The following is a 22297-nucleotide window of genomic DNA, read 5'->3' as shown; positions in this document are numbered from 1 at the left end:
TTAAATATTCAAAGTATATTTAATAATTAGGTAATATTTTTAAGATACATACTAAGAAATTATGCATCACTTTCAGTTCCAGACATAATCACTTTCTTCAACCTCTACTGCATCACTGCTATCTTCGGAGTCACTGTCATATATATATATATATATATATATATATATATATATATATATATATGAGATCATCCTCAGTTCCATCCATGGCATTGCTGCCACATTTCTTGAAGGACTTCACAACCACCTCTTGCTTGACTCCATTCCATGAGTTTAGAACCGATTTGCATACCTCAGTAATGGTTGGTTTTTTCACTCTTCCTGTCAGTGTCAAGTTATTACCTGCTTTTTGCATCCATTTATTCCATTCTTTTTTCATCAGAGCTTTGAAAGGATTGTTGATAGAAATATCTAATGGTTGTAGCTGATCTGTAAGTCCACCAGGAATAACTGCTAGCTGTGTTTGTGAATCCACTGCAACCCTTTTTGTCTTTTCTGTTAAATATGCTCGGAACTGATCAAACATGAGCTGGCTTCTTCGAGAGTCCTCCAGGTCTTCTGGAATAAATCTTTGCAAACTAAATAGCCATGATCTCTTCATTCATCCAGCCGTTCTCATGAATTTGGAGAAGAACGCCAGGTGGTATGCTCTCTTTAGGATATGTTTTCCTTTTAAAAATGAGCATAGGAGGCAGTTTAGTAACATCTACACAGCATGAAAGGACAGCAGTATAGTGTGTCTTTTCATGACCACTTATTTTGATTGCCACTGTTTTGATCCCTTTCATATCAACAGTACTGTTGGAAGGTACATCAAAATCGAGAGGCACTTCATCCATGTTTGCAATCTGACTTGGTTCAAAAGCATATTTTTTCCGAAGTTTTATGACATAGGAGTAAAACTGTTGGATTTTATCCTCATAAGCTGGTAGCATTTTCTGGCTAACTTGGTTCGTGTTCTCATGTCCAACCTCCTCTCTCCTCATGAAGTTGAAGCACCATTTTGCCCTTCCTGTGAAATCAACAATGTTCATTTCTCTTGTAAACCTTTTTGCCTCATATTGAATAAGCTTGGTTGACATTCATATCCCACTCTGGCACTGCTTCATAATCCATGTCTTAAGCCTCTGCTCCAAGTTTGGTCATTTTGCTGGATTTCCTCTTAAGGCCCTCTTCTTTTGGGAGGAGGTCCAAACTGTTTGTCTTAAGCTTTATTTCCATGTTCTTTTGCGTAATTGACCAGAGCACCAATTGTAAAAGGCTGGTTTGGTAAGTTTGAAGCCACACTTTTTATGGATATTCCCTCAGCCTCTTGTATTTTTACATGCTTAGAAGAAAGTGGAGGAATGTAGTCTGGCTTGTTGGAACAGGCTCCCATGAAAATGCTTATAAAAGAGACATGAGGCAAAAAAATTTGAGAAAATGACTGACGTGAGTATATGAAGGAGAGTTATGTATTAAGAACACTGCCCTTCTCTGAATGGTACCATACCTGGCTATGGAGCCTTTGGTACACTATCCCAAAGGTGAGAACAGCATTCTAAGTTTAGACAAGTTTGGGATTTATGTAATGTTAGGAGTTATAGAGGTGAAAAGCAGTGTTCCCAATCTGGTGCTTTGAATGGAAAAATTGAATCACAGCAACTTTGGAGAAGTGAAAGAAAAGTTACTGTTGATGTTGAAACTACTTTGTATATAATGTAACTATTTCACAAAGGAAGGAATCAGTTTTCGATTTGTTTTGAATTTTCGACTTATCTTATACCTTGAATAAGATAAATAATCAGTTTAAGTTAAGGAATATTAAATAATTTCACGTCGGCGAATCGAAGCCTTTGGCTCTTCATATAATTAGTAATAAATAATCTAGTTTTCCACTGTCAAGTTTCAGAACCGACTGACTTCTTAGATTTACTAGGGATGAAAAAAAAAAGATTCTTGTTTTTATTCAGATTCAGGAATGTTAGAAATATCAGTTTCGATTTCATTTTTGTCATGTTTTCTGATTCAACTTTTTTTTTTTTCTTTATTGTTTTCAGCTTATACATATTGGTTTCCAGTTTTTTTTTCCAGTAATCTTTCAGATTTCTGTAATTTTTTTAATGTATTATTTGATATCTCTTATGAATTAATTTTGTATTTGCATTTGAAATAAAATAGCTGTGTCATTAAATATGCTTAAATCCCAACCAGAAGTGACTCTTGGCTAAGAGAGAGAGATCATACCTTGAAGTTCCGTTTGAGTAAAATCTATTGCATTATTTTATCAAAGCTCAAAATCCACTTACCCATTACATTTGTGTCTTTTTTAGAGTGGCAGACTTTGGTTGTTAGATCCCAGGTCTGAAACCCAAACAGATCATTGTTGTTGCAGTATTATCACATCTGTTTACTTTGGTGATTAGTTTCAGACTTTAGCAGGGATGTGCCCTGAATTCTGTTGTAAAACACTGTTGGGCTAATTGGACCTAAAATTAGCCCAACAGTGTTTTACTTTACCCACAGCTCAAATAAGCTCAATGGTGATAGTTTTCTTTAGCGATAGATCTTGAATGACTGACTATCTTGCTTCAGAAATGCTGCATTGTGAGCATTGTTTGATATTTCCATGTGCCTAGTCTGTGCTTTTGTACATCTTCACGGGGGTCATTCCTAGTTGTTTCATTTATAATTTTTCTCTCATTCTCACAAGGTGTATATTAATGGTTTAGAATTATTTTCTTTCAATTATTGAGAAATTCATTGAGTAATCATATCATTATCTCATGTTTCTATGCATGTTAAGCTGAATGATCTGTTATGGTCAAGTAACTTGTTCCTTGTAGAAAGTATTTTTAACTTGGGTATAGTTATGTTAAAGATATCAAGCAATTTTAAACCTGGTTTTACTCCATTTTTTCCAAGTAAGCAAACAGACAAAATGTCAAGTTTGCGCCTTCAATTTATGCAAGACTAGCTGATCCCACAGGTAGTGCAAGACCAAGGCAACTCGTGGTAGAGGTGGAGCAAGCTCTGATCACTAATCTTAATATTTACCCTTAATGCCAAAACACATCTCCAAGAAGGGGATGTATGATGTTTTGTATTAAAGGCAAGGGGCCACTACCCAGACCGGTTTCGACCTTTATTGAGGTCTCATGGTAACTCGTTTTGGTAAAATACTTACAAGCTCTGCATTACTAAATCTTGGTATTTCTAGCCTGGCTCCCCACTGATGAGACCTCAATAAAGGTCGAAACCGGTCTGGGTAGTGGCCCCCTTGCGTTTAATACAAAACATCATACATCCCCTTCTTGGAGATGTGTTTTGGCATTAAGGGTAAATATTAAGATTAGTGATCAGAGCTTGCTCCACCTCTACCACGAGTTGCCTTGGTCTTGCACTACCTGTGGGATCAGCTAGTCTTGCATAAATTGCAGGCGCAAACTTGACATTTTGTCTGTTTGCTTACTTGAAAAAATGGAGTAAAACCAGGTTTAAAATTGCTTGGTATCTTTAACATAACTTTTTCCTTGAACACTTAATGCTGCAGGAAGGTGGTTAATCCTCTGAGTATAGTGTATGTTGTTTGTATGAGACCGGCTAATCTCATCTTCCATTGAATAGGCATGATAAACGTTTGTCGATTGGTAGAGCCTCTGCTACTAATGGCTCACGCAAAAAGTTAAGCAAGTTTGAGCACAGTTTGTAGTTGGAAGGGGATTGATCGTTTGCTGTTGGCACACTCTCCCTCGATGAGTCTTTGGACTCTCTGGAGGTGTTACATAATAATAATAAAAAAATGTACTTCTATTCCTAGAAGAATTCGAACAAAGGGCTTTCCGATAAAAAGGGCATTGTCAAAACCAACTGAGCTATGGAGGTTCATATATTATGAAAATATTCACTGATGAATTTCTCAAAAGTACTCATATTTCATTCAAAATGTTTTTGAATGAAAAATTCAACGTAAAAAAAATAAATCCACTAATGCTTTTATTCCTCAGAGAAAAGGCAAGGCCATTAATGGCCTTGCCTTTTCTCTGAGGCTAGTCCTGACTAACTCCAAAAGTTAGTCAGGACTAGCTGTCCTGACTAACTTTTGGACAGCTAGTCTCCACCCTTAGCCAATCATAAAATAGCTTGTCCAAGACTGTCAGTGATTTTGATTTGCAGTCAGGGAGGAGAGCATGGTAGACAACTGCATCCATTTTGTGGTCCCTAACATTAAATATTAATGTCTGAAATAGTGTGTGTGTTGTACCATTGATTTTGTGGAATTATATGGGATGAAAAACCGGTTACCCAAAGAAGAAATCGTACCTTCCCATGCTAGAGTAACTTGTATTAAATTTGACTAACTTGGAACTAGTTGAAGAAAAGGCTTGGAAAATTCTTTTCCAAGCCTTTCTTAAAAGAAATCTATGAGATTCTTAATCAAAAGTTGAGAGGCCAAAATGGTTAAAAAAAAAAGTGGGAGGGCAGGGCTCCAATGTACAACTTAAATCTATTAGCCACAAAAAAATTTTTCTTGTCTAAGGTATCGGTCTACTTTATATGAATATTGTTAGAGATGCTTCAAAAAAAAAAAAAAACTAGATATTAAGATGACAAAATAAAGTAACACATCCTCCTTTAATTACTATTAATTCACAACACAGATTAGTAAGAAAATAATATTTAGCTTTTTTCTGAAATTTTGCTGGTATTATATCCAGCACCTTCAGAGCACAAACAGTTTGTCACAGTACACAAAAAACAACAATCTGGTATAACATTGGGATTAATTTAAAAAAATTGTAATAGACAAGGCAAGGAACTAGAGTCTTAATTGGCATCATCCATTGGTATCTTGTCCAATTTTTATGGAAACAACACAACTGAAAATGTGCTCTATAATGAGCAGCAGATAAAGGGATGCAGACTACTGGTCTTTGGGAGAGAGCGAAACAAACAAACAAAAAAAAAAGTATCAAGTCGATCTTAAAATGACTGTTTCCCCCAGATTTTTGGTAAATTGATACAGCCACACTTGTTGAGGTATGGAAAATGCTTTAAAGCTGCTGCTGATTCCAAAAACAATCTTGCTATTTAATGACTCCTGTATAGCACTTTTGTTTTTTTCATTTTATCCTGTGGGAATGGCTATCCAAGGCATAGACTGCTAGTTCCAACTTACTATAATGATAGTGATGAATATATTTTTTATGTTCTCCAAGTTGAATGTCAACAGTTTTCCTGTCTGTCCATAGTAAGCCAGATCACAAGTACATATACAGGTACTTCATATACACTGGTGTATATGAAGAAAATGTTCATGACTACAGCCAAATGTGGACATAAATTTATTGCCAGCATACTAATAAATTACACAAAAATGTGTTATAAATTTTGTACAAATTAAAATACAATACATTTTTGGCATAAGTCACAAATTTCCTAATGACTGTAGTTATGGAATTGATGTACAGCTGACAGAAAACTATGCAGAAAGACATTTCAGTATGGAATACAAGTATGTCCAACCCGAACTGTGCTGCCACTCTCATAATGTCATACCATGCTTAGCACCAAGTGATTCAGGAGTTCTTGAGACAAACTGGCCCACTGCTCCTTCAGAGCAAGGATAAGGCCTTTGTTTTCTGGAGGGGAATTTTAAGCAGAAGTGCATCTCCCTATTGTATCTCAAACATGTTCTATGGGGTGAGATCCGGGGAGCATGCTGACCACTTAATTTGATTAATATCCTCTGTCTCCAGGAATATCTTCACTGCTTGTGTACAATGTGGTGTGGTGCTGCCATCCATAAAAACGAATTCTTAACTTACAACACCATGGAACAATTGAACATGACACTGAAGAACTTCGTCATAGGCCCTTTTTCCAGCATTTGTAGATTGGTGTATCCATTAAGCATAATGCCTCCCCACACCATGGCCCAGCATTCATATCTATCCCTTTCATGAACATTCTCACAGATGGTAAGCAGTACCACATTAATGCCATATCAAGTGTTGTCTAGTATTGGAGGAAAGACTAAAACAACTGTCATCTGTAAAGAGTACATTAGCCCATTGGTGTCCAGTTTTTATGGAAACAACACTACTGAAAATGCTCTATTAGTGTTTGTGCTTAGACTGTGGATAAAGAGATGCAGACTGCAGGTCTTTGGGCATATAGGCCTAATTGTTGCAGACATCTTGCCATAGCTTGTCAAGATACCTGCATACCTGTGCTTGAATGGGAGTGACTTGTAAGGTGAACTGCCATGATGCATTGATTACATTTTACTGTTATAACCAGAAATCTGCCTTCATGCCATGTGGTAGAGTGAGGCGACCTCTTAGCAAACATCTGGACACGCATTCCATTTGTTGGAAATGCTGTCTAGAGTTTGGATACAATGCTATATGAGATTCCAAACTCTCTGACAATATCAGTAATTCTGCAGTCTTCCTCAAGCTTTCCAATAATTCTTCCCTATGTGAAATCATCTAGTGATGTATTTGAGACATTACCAGAAATCCAAGTTTGCAATTTTATTTCTTCATGAAAAGAGCTTTCTTCAAACACAAATTGCTTAGTGCAGCCTTTCACCTTTTATCCAGTTGAGTGTTACCATATGACCCCTTTGAGTGCAATTTGAAAATTTGAATGTGTACCTGCTTTCTACTCAAAATTGTCAGTTATACAGATTGCCACAAGCTGATTTGTCTGAATTTGCAGTTGTAATCATCAGAAATAGTGTTTGTCTTCAGGTTTTTGACACCAGCGTATGGAGAGTTTTTGTCCTTAGGTGAATGGATGAGAGTTGCCAATTTGACATAAGGCTTAAATGTGGTGCAGAACTGATATTTATTAAGCACTAGATATCTTTTCAGTTATGTCCTGAATATATTGAATTGTAACAGTTTTGCTGTAGTCATATGTATTAGGCAATGGAGGAGATTTCCTGGGAGCATTTAGTATTTTGTTTATATTTTGGAGATTATGACCATTGGCTAATGTGTTTAAAATTTATGCCACAGCATGTATTTATTTAAATAACAGTATTAAAAAGCATTTTCATTATATAAAATTTTCAAGCATTTAATTACACCTAAGTTAAATTCATACAGGCTTCTGTTGCTCAGTCAGTATAGTGGGTTCAGTTCCTGTCCATGATGTGAGGAAACTTTATCTGGTCTCTTTCAACTAAAGGTGAGTTAGTTGGTCTCATATGGAGGTAGAGGGTTTTTTCCCTCCCAGAAACTTGGGTTTTTCATTCCTCAAAACAGATCAACCAACCAACAGATAAGAATACTTGGAGGTATAGGGATAACTGCCTTATCCTCGTATTACAGTTAGGAAATCCAAGGATACTTGGAAGGATATGGGCACTTGAGTGCCTGTTAAAGCCACTAATGGATGGATGGATGGGTGGAAGTTAAATGCATGTTGTAAACTATAAAAATAAGCTTAGGAAAATACTGTATTACAATTGTACAGCTACTCAAGAAGTGTTGAAACAATAATATGTATAGATGCACTATAGTATTTAATTATATTGTGCCAATTTTAATTTGTTTATTATTAGCTTTTTTGTTAATTAAGTGATAATGTGAGAAAGGAACAGTTAATTTTTTAAAAATAATAAATTGTCTATTACATACATCATGCATACTGTATATATACGTAAAGTTAATATTGAACTAAATGTGAATGCCATTGATTTGATTAAAAATTTATTTATTTATTGGAAATGATAGCTGCAATTTAATTTAAATGATATGTGAAAAACCTGCATGTTTTCTTACACACTTCAAGCGCAAGAGAAAACATGCATCCAAGTAAAGCACTGTAACTATAACATGTAATGGTGACTTTTTTTTTTCCCGCTTTGTAACTGAAATGAAGTAAATGAAAAAATGAAATTTCGCTTTGTAACTGAAATCAACCCGCAGAATAAAATGGATTGAACATGTGGAGAAGAAGGGAAGATAGAATAATAAAAGAAGTCTATGTTGGAAACTAAAGAATAAGAATAAGAGAAGAACAGGAAGATCTAGAAAAATATTAAAAGATACCATTAAAAAAGATGAAGTCTTGGTCACAACAGATATTACATCTAATGCATGAAGAAGAAGACTGTTTTCATACTTAAGATAAAGAAGAAAAGACTTTACTAAATCATTAGTACTGAAATTGTTTAACTCTTTATGTATTTAGTAATTAATATTACTAAAGTAAAAATTGCAATCAATAGAATCATTTTTGCAATAAAAATGTAGACCTAGTGTATGTGAAAAAATAGTTAATGTAATTATATATATTTCAGAACTCTGGAAGCTATTGAATTTTTGGTGGAGCGATATGGACTTAGTATATTATCAGAGCGAGATGAAAATGGCCATACTCCAGCCCATTGGGCTTGTCTTGGTGGACATGCAGATATTGTGACCTACATGATTAAAAATGGTGCTCCCATTAATTTACCTAGTAGAAGCCATGTTGGAGCATATCCTATTCACTGGGCTTGTGTAAGAGGTTATGTAACTGTTGTTGACATTATTTTACAGGTATATATAATTTAGATTTGGATTGATCACTATAAATACATTGTAAAATAATAAAGGAAGATAAGAACTAGTATTTATTTATAAATATACAGTATTTAATGTAAAAAATCAGTTTTAAGATTTGTAATATTTTTAAACAAAATATTTAAAAGTTGCATAATGCTTAGGCTCTAGTGGTTTGCATTTATGGTCAAGGATTTTCAGTCATATTAGTCACATGAAAATTTAAAACTAAAACCGAAAATCTGATATTTAGTAATTCTTAACTCTACAGGATTCATGTACTTTACTGATATAATTTCTGTTTTATTTAGCTCTATGTTCCTTCCGATGATATCAGGAATTGGAAGGATGTCAGCAGTACATGGGAAGCTTGGAAAAAGATGATTAAATAATTTGGTATCTGCATGTGTCTCTAGAGTGAAGAACAACTAGAATAGGAGCGACTACATTTATGTAATGATTTGGATGGGCTGGATGTTTGAGCAAATAAATGATAATGGCTATCAGTTTAATGTTAGGAAGTGTAAAGTTACATATTTTGGAATAATGAGATATCCAACAGCATATTATGCTAGTTGGATTTTGCTTGATGTGTAAGGATAACAAAGTCATTTTATCTCTTTACAAGGCCTTGACATGAGTACATCTGGACAGCTGTTCACAGATTTGGTTTCTTGCATTCTTACTGTGGAAAAGCTTGAAAGAAGAGTTACCAAAATAATATTGAGATGATAAGACATTGAGAATATGTACATTGCAGATACTGTGACAGGAGAAAGAGGGTCGATATGATAGAAAGGGAGAGGACAAGATGTGCATCTGTGTAGGAGTTTGTATGTAGTTGAGAAAGGGAGTGAAAGTTAGATTTTTTTTTTCTCTCACTGACCAATGAGTAGAGGAACAGTTTGCCTATTGAAGTGGCAAGTACATCTAGTGATTAAGTTTAAGAGAATGTATGACAGCTGGTATAGGTGATGGTTGGACTTCCTTGACTCACTGGAGGTCTGATAATAATTGATTTCAGCTGATACTGACTGGGTATTTGCTGGTCTGGTTGACCAAGCGGATAAGGTATCTATTCTCCAATCAACAAGCTGCATGTTTAAATCCTGCTTGAGGTCATGGATGCAAATGCTTGAGACTGTCTTCAGGTCATATCAATTTTCTGATATATATACACACCCTCAAGAAGTGTACAGGACACTATGACAGTACTTTATGATTAAGTTTGCATTATTAATTCCTATCAAGAATCTTTCTCCAAATAAATATTACTTGTCAGCACTCCAATATTGTCATATCTAATATTTCAGCATTATAGGGTACTTCTGACTGAATCGATCCACCTAGATCTTGATCTTTCTCTGGTTTTTTTTCTTGGCATTAAATACTTGTATTAACCTTTCCTCTCTCATTTTGTTTAAGTGACCATACCACCCTTGGATTAGCTCTGGTTACACATTTGTGAATTCTAACAATGCTAAATTCCATCTGATTGTATCTTTATTTTTAATATGCTTCTGGCATTCATGTCATGTGTTCATTCTCTAATTTTTCTCTGAACCCTGATATCCGTAGTCTTTAATCTTTAATTCATAACTTAAAACTGGTGTTTTAAATTATGAATTAAAATATAAATATGAATATAAATCTTGCTTATTCCATATAAATTTATTCATCTAGAATTCCCCCCCCCACACACACACATCAGTTTTGCTTCTGTTGTCTATTCTCATATTTAATTTGCCATTGTCACTGAAAACTGTGCTGAAATAGCCTAAATATTTTATTCTATAGGATTTCCATTGAGAATGCAGTCAGTTTTCTCTGCTCCTATTTATTTTCAGAGTTTTGGTCTTTGTATTGCTCATTATACTGCCAACTTTGTCTGGATGTGTATAGGAGTACATTATCTGCATAAAGGAAGGAGTTAAGTTTGATATTCCTGTTTCTAATATCAGATTTAGTGCCACTTTCTTTGATAATTTACTTATAGATGATTAAGAGTAGGGGGATAGTGTGCACTCTTGTCTTTCACCTTATTTTATATCAAGCCATCTTCTTGTATTTCCTTCAATTCCCACTGCTGACCTACAACTAGAGTATGCATTGCTCTTTATAAAGTTCCATTTACCTAGGCTGACCATATGTACCATTTTGAATGGGACAGTACCTTTTTTTTTTTTCATATTTCCTGGCCATCCCGTCATTTTAATAAAAAAAAATTTGTCCTGTTTTTAATAAAAACTATAAATATACTTTGATATTGGTCAATCATAAATTATTATTCATAACCTATAATCATATATTAATATCATGGATACCAGTAATTTGTATAACCACGGAGTTGCATTGTTCGATACTAAAAAAGAACAATTTTTCAGCTTTTATTGGCTACCATCCATATTGGTTTGTTCTAATTTATATGCATAGTTATATAAGTAAAAATTTCTTTGTGTGAACATGTTGTTCTCTAGCTTAATTTAATTTTGTAACCTAATATATAATAACAGAACTCTAGCTTTCATGTAGTAAGATTTTTTTTTTCTGCTAGAGGTCAGGCCAGTAGTTTTAATGGTTGACTAAATCAAAGTAACTTCAACATACCATGTAGATTGTAATGCAGCTTATTTCTTTGTATATGTGTATACTCCAGATAATGACATTAATGTGAAGGTCAAAATGTTGAGTGATTATTTTGGTTTTATTAAACTGAAGTTTTACTCTAACACGGTGGGTGTTTCCATAATTTTTGAAAATATACTCCAGTAGAGATATGATAATATGATTCTATTGGAGCAAACATGTTGGGGATGTCAATCACAACTGGACAGTCTACTCAGGCTTAGCACATCACTTTTCAACTTCCAACCATGCCATTGACTGGGAAAATAGCTCAATGCCGTACTTAGATGATGATTACGGTTACAGAATTTTCAAGGAAGTGGCAGTGGTATTAAGAACGGGTAGAAATCAGGGTGCCATACTGAAAGATATATGGAAAAACTTAATCAACTCACTCAGTTTAACAGTACTACAATACACGAAAAATCATGTAACGTGTGTGCATACAACACTCATCCATGATACTGACTGAAACTTCTCAATACATGCACGCATTGTCATGCATATGTAAACTTAACTGCCTAACACTTAGCAACGTTTCTGTATTCTCTCATATTTTTTTGTGTGTACCTTCAGGCCTTGACAAAGCTAGACAGTTGCTAGCGAAACTAGTAGGCGGGATTATGCTAATATATGTATTAATTAAAGAACCAATGGTCTCATAACCACAAAAATATACTCCAGTATTGTCATATCTAACATTTTAGTATGGGGCATTTCTGAATCAATCCACCTGGATCATGGTTTTCCTCTGGATCTTTTTTCTTGCCATTTTGGCATCAAACACCTGTTTTGTTTACCTTTTATGTCCCATTCTTAGTGGCACTACACCACTTCAGATTTCTACCAAACATTTTTGAATGCTAACAATATCAAGTTCCTTCTTAATATCTTCATTTTTAATATGATTCTGCCATTGATGCCATGTTGCTAATTTTTGCCAGAACTCTCATATCTGTTATCTCTTAATCTTTGATCAGGTGCTTTATTTTTAATCCAACTCTCAAATATCCATCACTTAAAACTGGTTTGAACATTATCTTGTATATTGTTAGTTTAGTGTTTTCGCTAATTTCTCTCTTACTCCATAAATTTAATCACTTTGACTTTTTACCATATCAACATATTTTGTTGAATATTTTCATATTTAATTTGCCATCTTCACTTTTTGTGTTTAAATAGCTGAAAACTTTTCCTAGTTCTATGTATTCTCCACTAAGAATGCAGTTGAAATTTTTCACGTTATTACCTAATTTTCACAATTTTGGTATTTTTATTATTTATTTTACATGTCAAATTAGTTACATCTTTTATTCAGTTTACTTAGAGAATTCTGGAGTCTTTCACTCCCGTGTTTAATAGCACATCATTTGCATAAAGCAAAGAGCTAAGTTTGATATCTTCATTTCTAAAAATAAACCTGATTGTACAACAAGATGAGATTGTCTTTAGGTAGGAAATTAATAGGTTGAGACCACCACCCCACTTACTAGAAGGATGGCTTAAAAAAAAGTTTTGTTCAGTATTTTTTGAAGAATTCTTTATTATATAAAAAAGATATTTAAAAATGCAAAAAAAAAAAAAATAATAATAAAAATAAAACCCCTCTAGAATTTAGAATGAATTTCTTCAAATGGAATGCACAGATTTGATTCTAAATGATTTTCTTATTTCAAAATTCTTTCATCTGTAATTAAGGGAACTGAGTCTTTACTCTTCTTACTAAACATATTAAAACAGATTATGCATCATATTAGAAATAACCTATTCGAAATAATAATAATTAGAAGTGAGAAGCTCTCAAAGAATTGGAGCAAATTTAAATGCTCTCAAATCAAGCTTACTGCTAAAAACATATTCTAATCAGCATAACTTGCATTACAGTATAGTTCAGTTAGACTACATCATCATTTCAAGGAAACTTAGGACAACATTCTTTAATCAAAATTAGAATTGGTTATTATTATTATTTTAAATCCAAGTCCTATAAACTCAGAGCTGTTTTACTTGTCCAAAGGCTTTTACAAACATTTCATTCCTTACCAAGGATTCTAACCCATAGCCTTTTGTAGTAACAAGCAGCATCTTTTACTTCTACTTTACTACTTCTTAGAGGCAAAAGAAATCCAGTTTCTTTTCTATATCTAACAATTGCACTGAATTAGTATGTATATAGTGATCTGTAATTGAGTTACTTGTTCAGCTTTGTCTTTCCTGTTTTCTAATTTAATTAGAAAATTAAAATTTTAATGTTTTGTGAGAGAGAGAGAGAGAGAGAGAGAGATCAGTAACATTGCTAGGTCTCATACCTGAAAATCTTTTCATAGATCACATAATTTTTTTTATGCATTTCTTTAATCATTAAGATCATTTCAAATTTATAACAACAGCAGACGTAGCTACTAGCTACCTCTGCTGTTATAGTAGATCCCTACTAGGTGTCAGCAATGAAGTTTCCTGATGTAGAAGAACATTTGATATTGAAGTTCCAGCAAACAACTGTATGTTTCTCTCTTTATTAAGGAATTACCATGGATTGGATTTATTTTCTAATTGATAATTCGTCATCATCAATTTTCATATATATCCCCAGGGGATGTTCAGGTACTATGACAGCACCACATGATTAAGTTTACATTATTATTAAATTTCCTATCAACAGTTGTCCTCTAAATCAGTCTATTACTATAACACTCCAATATTTTCATATCTAACATTTTGTGCTTCTAAGGCACTTCTGACTGAATCAATCCACCTAGACCTTGGTCTTTCTCTAGGTGTTTCTTTCCTGCCATCTTGGCATCAAACACCTATTATGCTAACTCTTTCCTCATCCATTCTATTTAAGTGGTCATACCACCTTAGCTCTGCTTACACATTCTTGAATGCAAACAATGTCAAGTTCCTTCCTAATGCCTTCATTTTTAATATGATCCTGCTATTGATGCCATCTGTCCACTCCCCTAATTTTTCTCAGAACTCTCACATCTGTGGTCTTTAGTCTTTGATCAAGTGCTTTATTTTTCTAATCCAACTCTCAGACCCATAACTAAAAACTGATTTGAACACTGTCTCGTGTATTGCTAGTTTTGGGTAATTTCTATCTTATTCTATATATTAGATTTAGTTTAATCCTTTATCCAAGTGTAAGCAAACAAAGTTTGCACCTGAAGTATCTTCAGGACTCAGGCAACTCATAGCAAAGGTGGACCAAGATCTCATCACTCCTTGTCTCAGTATCTCCCATAATGCAAAGCACATCTCCTTGCAGACATGTATAATGCATTAAGGGAAGGGCCACTACCCAGACTGGTTTCAATCTTTATTGAGGTCTCGTCAGTGGGTGCCAGACTCAGAAGTGGTGGTACTAAGGCAGAAGCAATGAAGAAGTTATATTTACCTATATGAGTTGCCAAAAGGTGTACCACCTTATTTTTAAATTACTCTGGATTTAGAGAAAGATTTTGGAAGTTTTTTCCCACGTGGTTAGACTATAATAAATTTAGTTTAATCCTTTATTCAAGTGTAAGCAAACAAAGTTTGCGCCTGAAGTATCTTCAGGACTTGGGCAACTCGTAAAGGTGGACCAAGCTCTCATCACTCCTTGTCTCTGTATCTCCCATAATGCAAAGCACATCTTCTTGCAGACATATATTGCAGACTTCTTCAATGCTTCTGCCTTAGTATCACCACTTCTAAGTCTGGCTCCCACTGACGAGACCTCAACAAAGGTCGGAACCGATCTGGGTAGTGGCCCTTCCCTTAATACATAGCATTATACATGTCTGCAGGGAGATGTGCTTTGCATTATGGGAGATACTGAGACAAGGAGTGATGATAGCTTGGTCCACCTTTACCACGAGTTGCCTGAGTCCTGATGAAGATACATGAAGATACATCAGGCGCAAACTTTGTTTGCTTACACTTGGATAAAGGATTAAACTAAATTTATTATAGTCTAACCAAGTGGTAAAAAACTTCCAACATTATTCTATATAAATTTATTAGCAGGTTACCAACACATTCCAGCTTTGCTTATTTTGTTGTCTATTTCCAGATTTAGCTTGCCATCTTCAAAAAAACTGTGCCTAAGTAGCTGAAATACTTTACCTATTCTATGGGCTTTCCATTCAGAATGCAGTTGATGTGTTCAATGTTTCTGTCTATTTTCATATTGTTCTTTTTTATTGTTGATTTTTATGCGAAATTTGTTACAGCTGCTGTTCAATTTAGGTAGAGAATCCTTCAGATTTGCACTAGATGTGGAATACATTTGCAATAAAGCAAAAAGCTAAATTTGACATATCCAATTTTAATATCAGTCCTAATACAACATAATGTGATCCATATGGATGTTGAATAAGAGTGGAGATAATGTGCATCCTTGTCTTATCTTTGATTTTACATCAAACCATCTTTGTGTATTTCCTTCAATTCTAACTGCTGACTTATAACTTAAATATAGACTATGTATTGCTCTGTATAATGTTCTATTTACCTCATATAATTGTAGTGTTCTGAAAAGCCTTTCTTTGGGGGGGACCTTGTCGTACACCTTTATCCCAATCTGATCTTGACAGCTTCTAATTGGCCTAATTTTGCCACCTTCCTGATATCTATTTTCTCTTAAATCTTACCATCACTTTTGTTTACCTACTTTTACACATAGCTTAGCCCTCTTACATTTTTCTCAGTATTCTTGTAGAGCATATGCCAGGAACTTTTAGTATGCTTTCTTCTTTGCCAGAACTACTACTTCTGTCCACCATAGACATAGGACATTAAAGTTTACATTTAAAGTTAAATAAGAACTCCAGTTCATGGGATTCTTATTTTTCTATCCTTACAACTTCATCTCGGAACTTCCTAGCTGAATCAGTTAATGTCTTCAGAGTTTGCCACTGAGACTCCAAGATTTGATTCTTGTTTTCAAACTGCTTCAAATTTTTTTCAGCAGTGTTTGTATAGTTGAGTCTCAGTTTACCTGTAAAAGCTGCTCAACTTTGATTCTTTTTAAAACTTTCTTACATACTGTTCTTTTCAATTTAGTATCCATTTTTATCCTTCTTAGCACTAAGTAATGGTCACTTCCGATTTCAAATCCTCTGTACACTCTTGTATCCTGAACCAGCATGAAGATATCACTATCAGTGATGTAGTCAATGAGGCTTTTCTTATTTCTTATTTTTTTTCCATGTAAACTTGTGCACATCTTTATGTTGGAACATGGTGTTAGTAATTACTAGTCCATGTCCTGAGTAGAAATCCAGCAGATGATTACCATTATTATTAGCTTTGCCCTTCTCTCCAAATTTTCCCTAAACATTCATGCTCAGTGGGATTAATTTCTTACTCTGCTGTTTAGATCTTCCAACAAGGGCCACTTTTTCCATTTTCTTTGTCAGCTATATGTTCTGATTACTTGAAAAATTCTTCCACTTCTTCCTTGCAACTAGGCACAAATAATAAGTTTTGTTGTTCATTTCTCCGTTTTGAATGTGACATCACTTTACTTGAAACTGCCTTCCAATCAAGAAGTTTATCTTCATGTTTGGTGTTGAATGCTGTTGTAACAAATGCATATGATGGTAATTGATAAGTGCTATTTCTAATTAAAAAAAAAAAACTAATTTTTTTTTTTTAATCTTGACACTTTTCATCAATTTCTTCCTTGTGAATCAAACAATAGAATTACAGAAACATGTATCACTTCTTGTTCTAAAATTGAAATTATTAAACTTATTCTAATTTTTAACTAGTCTCAGCAAAGTCAGTTTGCAACTATCCATATAAACACAAAGTCATGCAAGAATCTTGAAATTTTACTATTTGTTTTCTTCTGTCATAATATCAAAAAAAAAAAAAAAAAAAAAAATCATTCTCAGTTTTCTTTTAATTCAATTAAAAATACAATTTTTAACATTTTTTTTCTATGCGAATCACTCAAAAAAAAAAACTTATCAAAGAAATGCCAATAATAATATCCTATGTACCTTGTTCTAATTATCATGTTATTCTCCTTCTTGCTTGATCGACATGTGTTATACTTTTGGTTTCTGTCTAATCATAAAGTGGTGTTAGTGAGTTATTATTCATTTACTGATGCAGTTTTCTTAAAAATGGAACTTGCACACTATAAACCACAACAGGTATGTTTTGTCACTCTGTGTGTACTTATAATTAATATAACATTTATATTGTCGTATTAATTCTAAGTAAACGCAGATTTTAAGGTTAATATTTCAAATTATAATTGTAAGATTTAAATTCTTTCAATTTAGTGTCTACGCATTAATTCAATTCAAAATTTAGATTATAATTAGCATAGATATACAGTGCACAGTTGATTATTTTAAAAACATTTTTCTTAGAATATACAGCAATTCCTCGATTAGTGTGCCTAATGCGTTCTTTAAAACAGGCGCATTAATCGAAAACTCACTAATTGAATATAATAACCTGTGGGAAAAAGTATAATTTGTTCCTCAAATTTCTTTTTTGAATCTTAATTTTTTTTTATAAAAGAATTAAGGTATGTCTCAGGGCCTAGTTAAAGGAAAACCATGAAGTTGAAAGACAATAAAACATATTCAGAATATAAATTTTATTATTCTACTTCTTAACAAAGAATTGAGCTAACTTAGTTTGGTGGGCATTTTGTTTATTTTTTTTTCATATATAACCAGTGTTATGGTCCTATTGCCTCTTCTGCAAATTTTACTTCTCTCTTCATCAGGGTCAACCTCTAAGCATTGCTGTTTAAAAACTTCGATTGTATGAAAAATGTTTTCAAATTGTTTGTCCATTGACTATCAGTGGTTAAATTTTCTTCATATCCTGAAGGATATGAAGAAAAAAATTTAACCACTGATAGTCAATATAGATAGTTAATTAAATCTCATTCTGAAGAACTGATTGATTCTGATCATCTAAATTTAGCAGATCAGAATCACTCAGTTCTTCAGAATGAGATTTAATTAACTCTTGGACATTATCATTGAAGGGGAGAAAGAAATGAAGGACATACGAATTGGTCGCCAACATGCGAAATCACGTGCTTTATAGATAAAATTTTCCAACTGTTATACAAGCAAAATAGTTACTGCTTTAAAAACTACATTGATCATAAAAGAGAAGTTAATTTTCCGACGTGTAATAATAAACAACTCATCCCAGAAGACGGATTGATTACCCTATTATCAGAATGGATTCTCTTTTTTGTGACATGCGCAGAAGTGTCGAAGGGTCTCGAATCTGTGAGCATACTAGCAGATGACATAAATTTTGGCGGTAAAAATTTGGAACATAGTGTACATGGGAGTAGTGTAGTATGCCATTAAAAATAACTCTGTAAAATGTTTCAAATTGGTAACTAAATTATTTCATTCTGGTGAGTGATTTTTTAAAATAGTTAGCCATAAAAATGTATAGATAGAAAATTTTTAAAATCTGTAACATTTATTTTTAAGATGTATATAGGCGTACCAGTTGAATTTTAGAGGCACACTAATCGAATTTGAGTATCGAAAAAAAATGACACACTATTCGAAGCATTACTGTAATTACATTGACAAAAACTGATGAATTAATAAATAAATATAAATAACACATGATTTTCACACATGAAGATTTAGACATTTGTAACACGATTAGCAAATTCTCCACAGTAAATGGAATAATATACAAAACATTATGGCTGGAAATAGTTACAAAAAAAAGCAAATTAAGAATGTATAATATTTTATCAAAACTGACATTATTATATGGCAGTGAAACATGGAGAAAGTGATAAGAAAAGAATCATTGTAGCAGATATGGCCGTCGGCAGAATAGATTGCGTCCTGAGGCAAACAATTAAATATTGCTCCTGATGGATTATAAGACAAAAATATAAGAAAATCTTCAATTGCTATTTTGTTTTTATTACAAGAGAAACATTAAATCAATCAAAACAATTACATAATAATATTAATTAAATGTTTGCCTTAGCGAGTTTACTATCACCCCCAACATTCACGTCGGGGCGATAGTAACTCACAATTTGAGTAAGAGTTTAAATTAATTCTTTTTTTCTTAATAATGATTCCATGCATTAATGATGCATAGCCGAAAATTGCCATGTACCCCCTGGGAGTACACGTACCACACTTTGAGAAACACTGATCTAATAAATGGGTTCTAAAATGCTTAGTTTTAGTATGTATGACTGTAATTTTTTTTATTATTAAAATATAATAAGCACATAAGCTAAACGGCATATATTTGTAAAATATCTTGTTGCCATAATATGGTGCCTTCTGCAATATGGCTGAATGAGTGCCTTCTGCAATATGGCTGAATGAGTGCCTTCTGCAATATGGCTGAATGAGTGCCTTCTGCAATATGGCTGAATGAGTGCCTTCCGCAATATGGCTGAATGAGTGCCATTATTAAGCGGCTCTGTAAGGCAGGCTGCCTCTGTGCTATATCCCTGACAGTATAGGCAGCAGAAATGAAATATATGAGAACAGCAGGTTATACAAGACTAGATAAAATAAGAAATGAAGACATTGAATAAACTAAACCAAACTCTAGTAATGAAAACTATATTAAAAAAAAAAAAAATGCAGAGCCAAATGGAAAGAGTATCTAGAATGAATTGCATATGATAAAATATCCAGGAAGATGAAGCTTTCAGTTCTAGAGTTCATTGCAAGCTGGAAAATAAGAGAGCAGTAATTATTTTCATTGGAAGTTTTCTGATCTGTGGATACTACAGACTTGCAAGATAGACCATGCTTCATACAATGTATAGAATCAAGTGGAATATTGTGGATAAACGAAAATCATATTTATCAGTTGGCTTCAACTCTGTTGTGCCATTTTTAGTTCCATTCTTTTACAAATAAGAATTAGTGACTCAGGCTTTGTGTAATTAACACATTCAATAAATGCACTGAGTTCCCTTTGGTTTGTATAATAATGGGCAATTTATTTATTTAGCATATGATGATGATACAGTGGCCATGAGGCTCCTTTTATGGGAAAGTACAGCACCATCTCAATCCCCCCTAATTTTATCCGGGCTCAGGACCAGCATAGTTGATGAACCAGGCCTATGGCTGGGTCTTAAGTATTCCTGACTGTAATATGTGTGTGTTCTGGGGGACAGAAAATCAGAGTTTTTCTGAGTGAAAAAAACTGCCTTCGTATGAGACTGGCTAACTCATCTCTAGTTGAAAGAGACCAGATAAAATTCTTCACGTCTTTCTGACCAAAGGGCTTTGTCTATACTGACTGAGCTACGGAGGCTCAGTTGGTAATGATGGGAAATAATAGTATTAGTTGGTTTCCAACATTCCAAAGGAGCTAAAGCCATTCTTTCATTGTTGATCGTTATCCAAAGGGATTCTCTGCATTTAATCATTGTATTAATATATCATAGAAATATTGGAATTTATATTCACATTCCTTACATACTCTCAAGTGGTTTACAAGATACTGTGATAGTAGTATATGATTAAACATATTACATACTATCTTCCAATAAAAATTTTCCTCCAGAATTGTCGAATAGTCTTATCAGAATGCCATATTGTGAGATTTTCAAATGTTCTAACTGCACTATTCTTTTTCCTACCATCCTGACATCAAACATCCATTTTTTCTACCCCCCCCTCTCTTTTTAAATAACAATACCACCTTAGATTAGATGGACCCACACATTCTTAAAAGTTAACAATATCAGTTTCTTTGTAATATATTCATTTTTAATATGATATTGCCATTGATGTCATCTGTTCACTCCTTTAATTTTTTTCAAAATTGTCATATTGGGGGTGTCTTTGAACAAATGTTTTATTTCTAATTCAATTCTGTTCAGTGTTGGCTCTCTCCACTACATTCTGAAGTATTTTACTATTTCTATAGGATATATTAATAAATAACATAAAACGGATTTACCTTACATATATATTTTTATTAGTATAAAATTTTTACCCTAGTATCAAGGGCATTTTTAGTACTTTCAAGCTAAACAACAAGAATACAATTTGGTGTATTCAGCAATGAAAAACCTGCAAACTGCACATACATGATGTAGAGCATCACAGTCTAATTATATTAAGGTTCTAGTAAAATAACTTTAACAAGATTTAATTAAAAATAATAATAAAGTAAATGATTAAAAAGTGATACAGAGGTGGTCCATCATGTCACCAATTCAATGTTAAAGCATCCCAGAAGGTATAGTCAAACTACTTAGATCATTGGCAAGTGTCCTTCCATCCTGTCAACAAGATATCTACTTTTCTAGGCCCAGCTAAAGATAAACTTCTCCTTTTAGCTCACCCTGGAGCATTTGAAATTCCTTGCCATTGGGAATTGTATTTTGGCCAAATAGGTAGATCTGCAATTGTGCATTGTGATGAATATTTAGAATACATTAAGTTCCATGAGCTAGAGCAGTCGGGACTTGCTATCATTACCAGCCACTGAGTTCTTTGAAAGAAAGTTAAGGTTCTCCATAAAAGTAGTAATCTCTTAGAACGTTTATACAAAGAGTTCTGAGATGTTGCACTGACCCAGTCTAAATAGAAATGGACTAAAATACTTCCTTTTATGAGAAGTAGCTCTTCACAAATTCTAGAAGTAAATTAAATCTATTTATTTTTATTTTTTATTTCTATTTTTTACTAGGGGGCCTATGCCCCCCCCCCCCCTCCCAAGTTCTGGACTGGTAGGCACGTTCTCCTTGAATTCTGACTCGGATTTTGAAGACTCGAAAGGGGGGTTTCTGGTACCTACACCACCCAATCCTGAGTTCCGGACTGGTAGGTCGGTTCTCCTGGAATTCTGATGACTCGAATTTTGACGACTCGACACCCCCTGAGTTTCAAAACGTTTCAAAAAATGTGACATACAAACGTGACATAAAAAGGCTTATCATTTTATATTTATAGGGTAGATTTGTTATTTATTTCTTTTATTTTTTAGTTAATTTTATTTCTATTTTTAATTTTATTATTAAATCTTTTTAAAGTTATTTAACTAGAGCTTTGATATAATTAGACCATGATGCTTTACATCATTGACCTGCAGTTTGCGCATTTCATTGTTGAATACATACTGGTTTCTGTTCTTGTTTAATTTGA

At 33.6% G+C, this 22297-nt stretch overlaps 1 protein-coding gene across 1 annotated transcript in view; it reads left to right on the top strand.

The window, feature by feature from the left end:
• The window catches only part of LOC150104188 (uncharacterized), a 220812-nt gene that overhangs the window by 31316 nt on the left and 167199 nt on the right, over positions 1-22297 (top strand). Inside the window, exon 2 of the mRNA XM_090396422.1 lies at positions 8297-8537. Within this exon, the coding sequence (XP_090252548.1) occupies positions 8297-8537 (241 nt within the window). The remainder of the gene's footprint in view (positions 1-8296; positions 8538-22297) is intronic.

This window comes from Typopeltis vanoorti, chromosome 8 (genome assembly GCF_054136105.1).
Source record: "Typopeltis vanoorti isolate ZY-2024b chromosome 8, IOZ_Tvanoo_1.0, whole genome shotgun sequence".
Taxonomy (NCBI): Eukaryota; Metazoa; Arthropoda; class Arachnida; order Uropygi; family Thelyphonidae; genus Typopeltis; species Typopeltis vanoorti.
The sequence above is the reverse complement of the archived record's forward strand: the minus strand, read 5'-3'. Positions and strand labels throughout refer to the sequence as shown.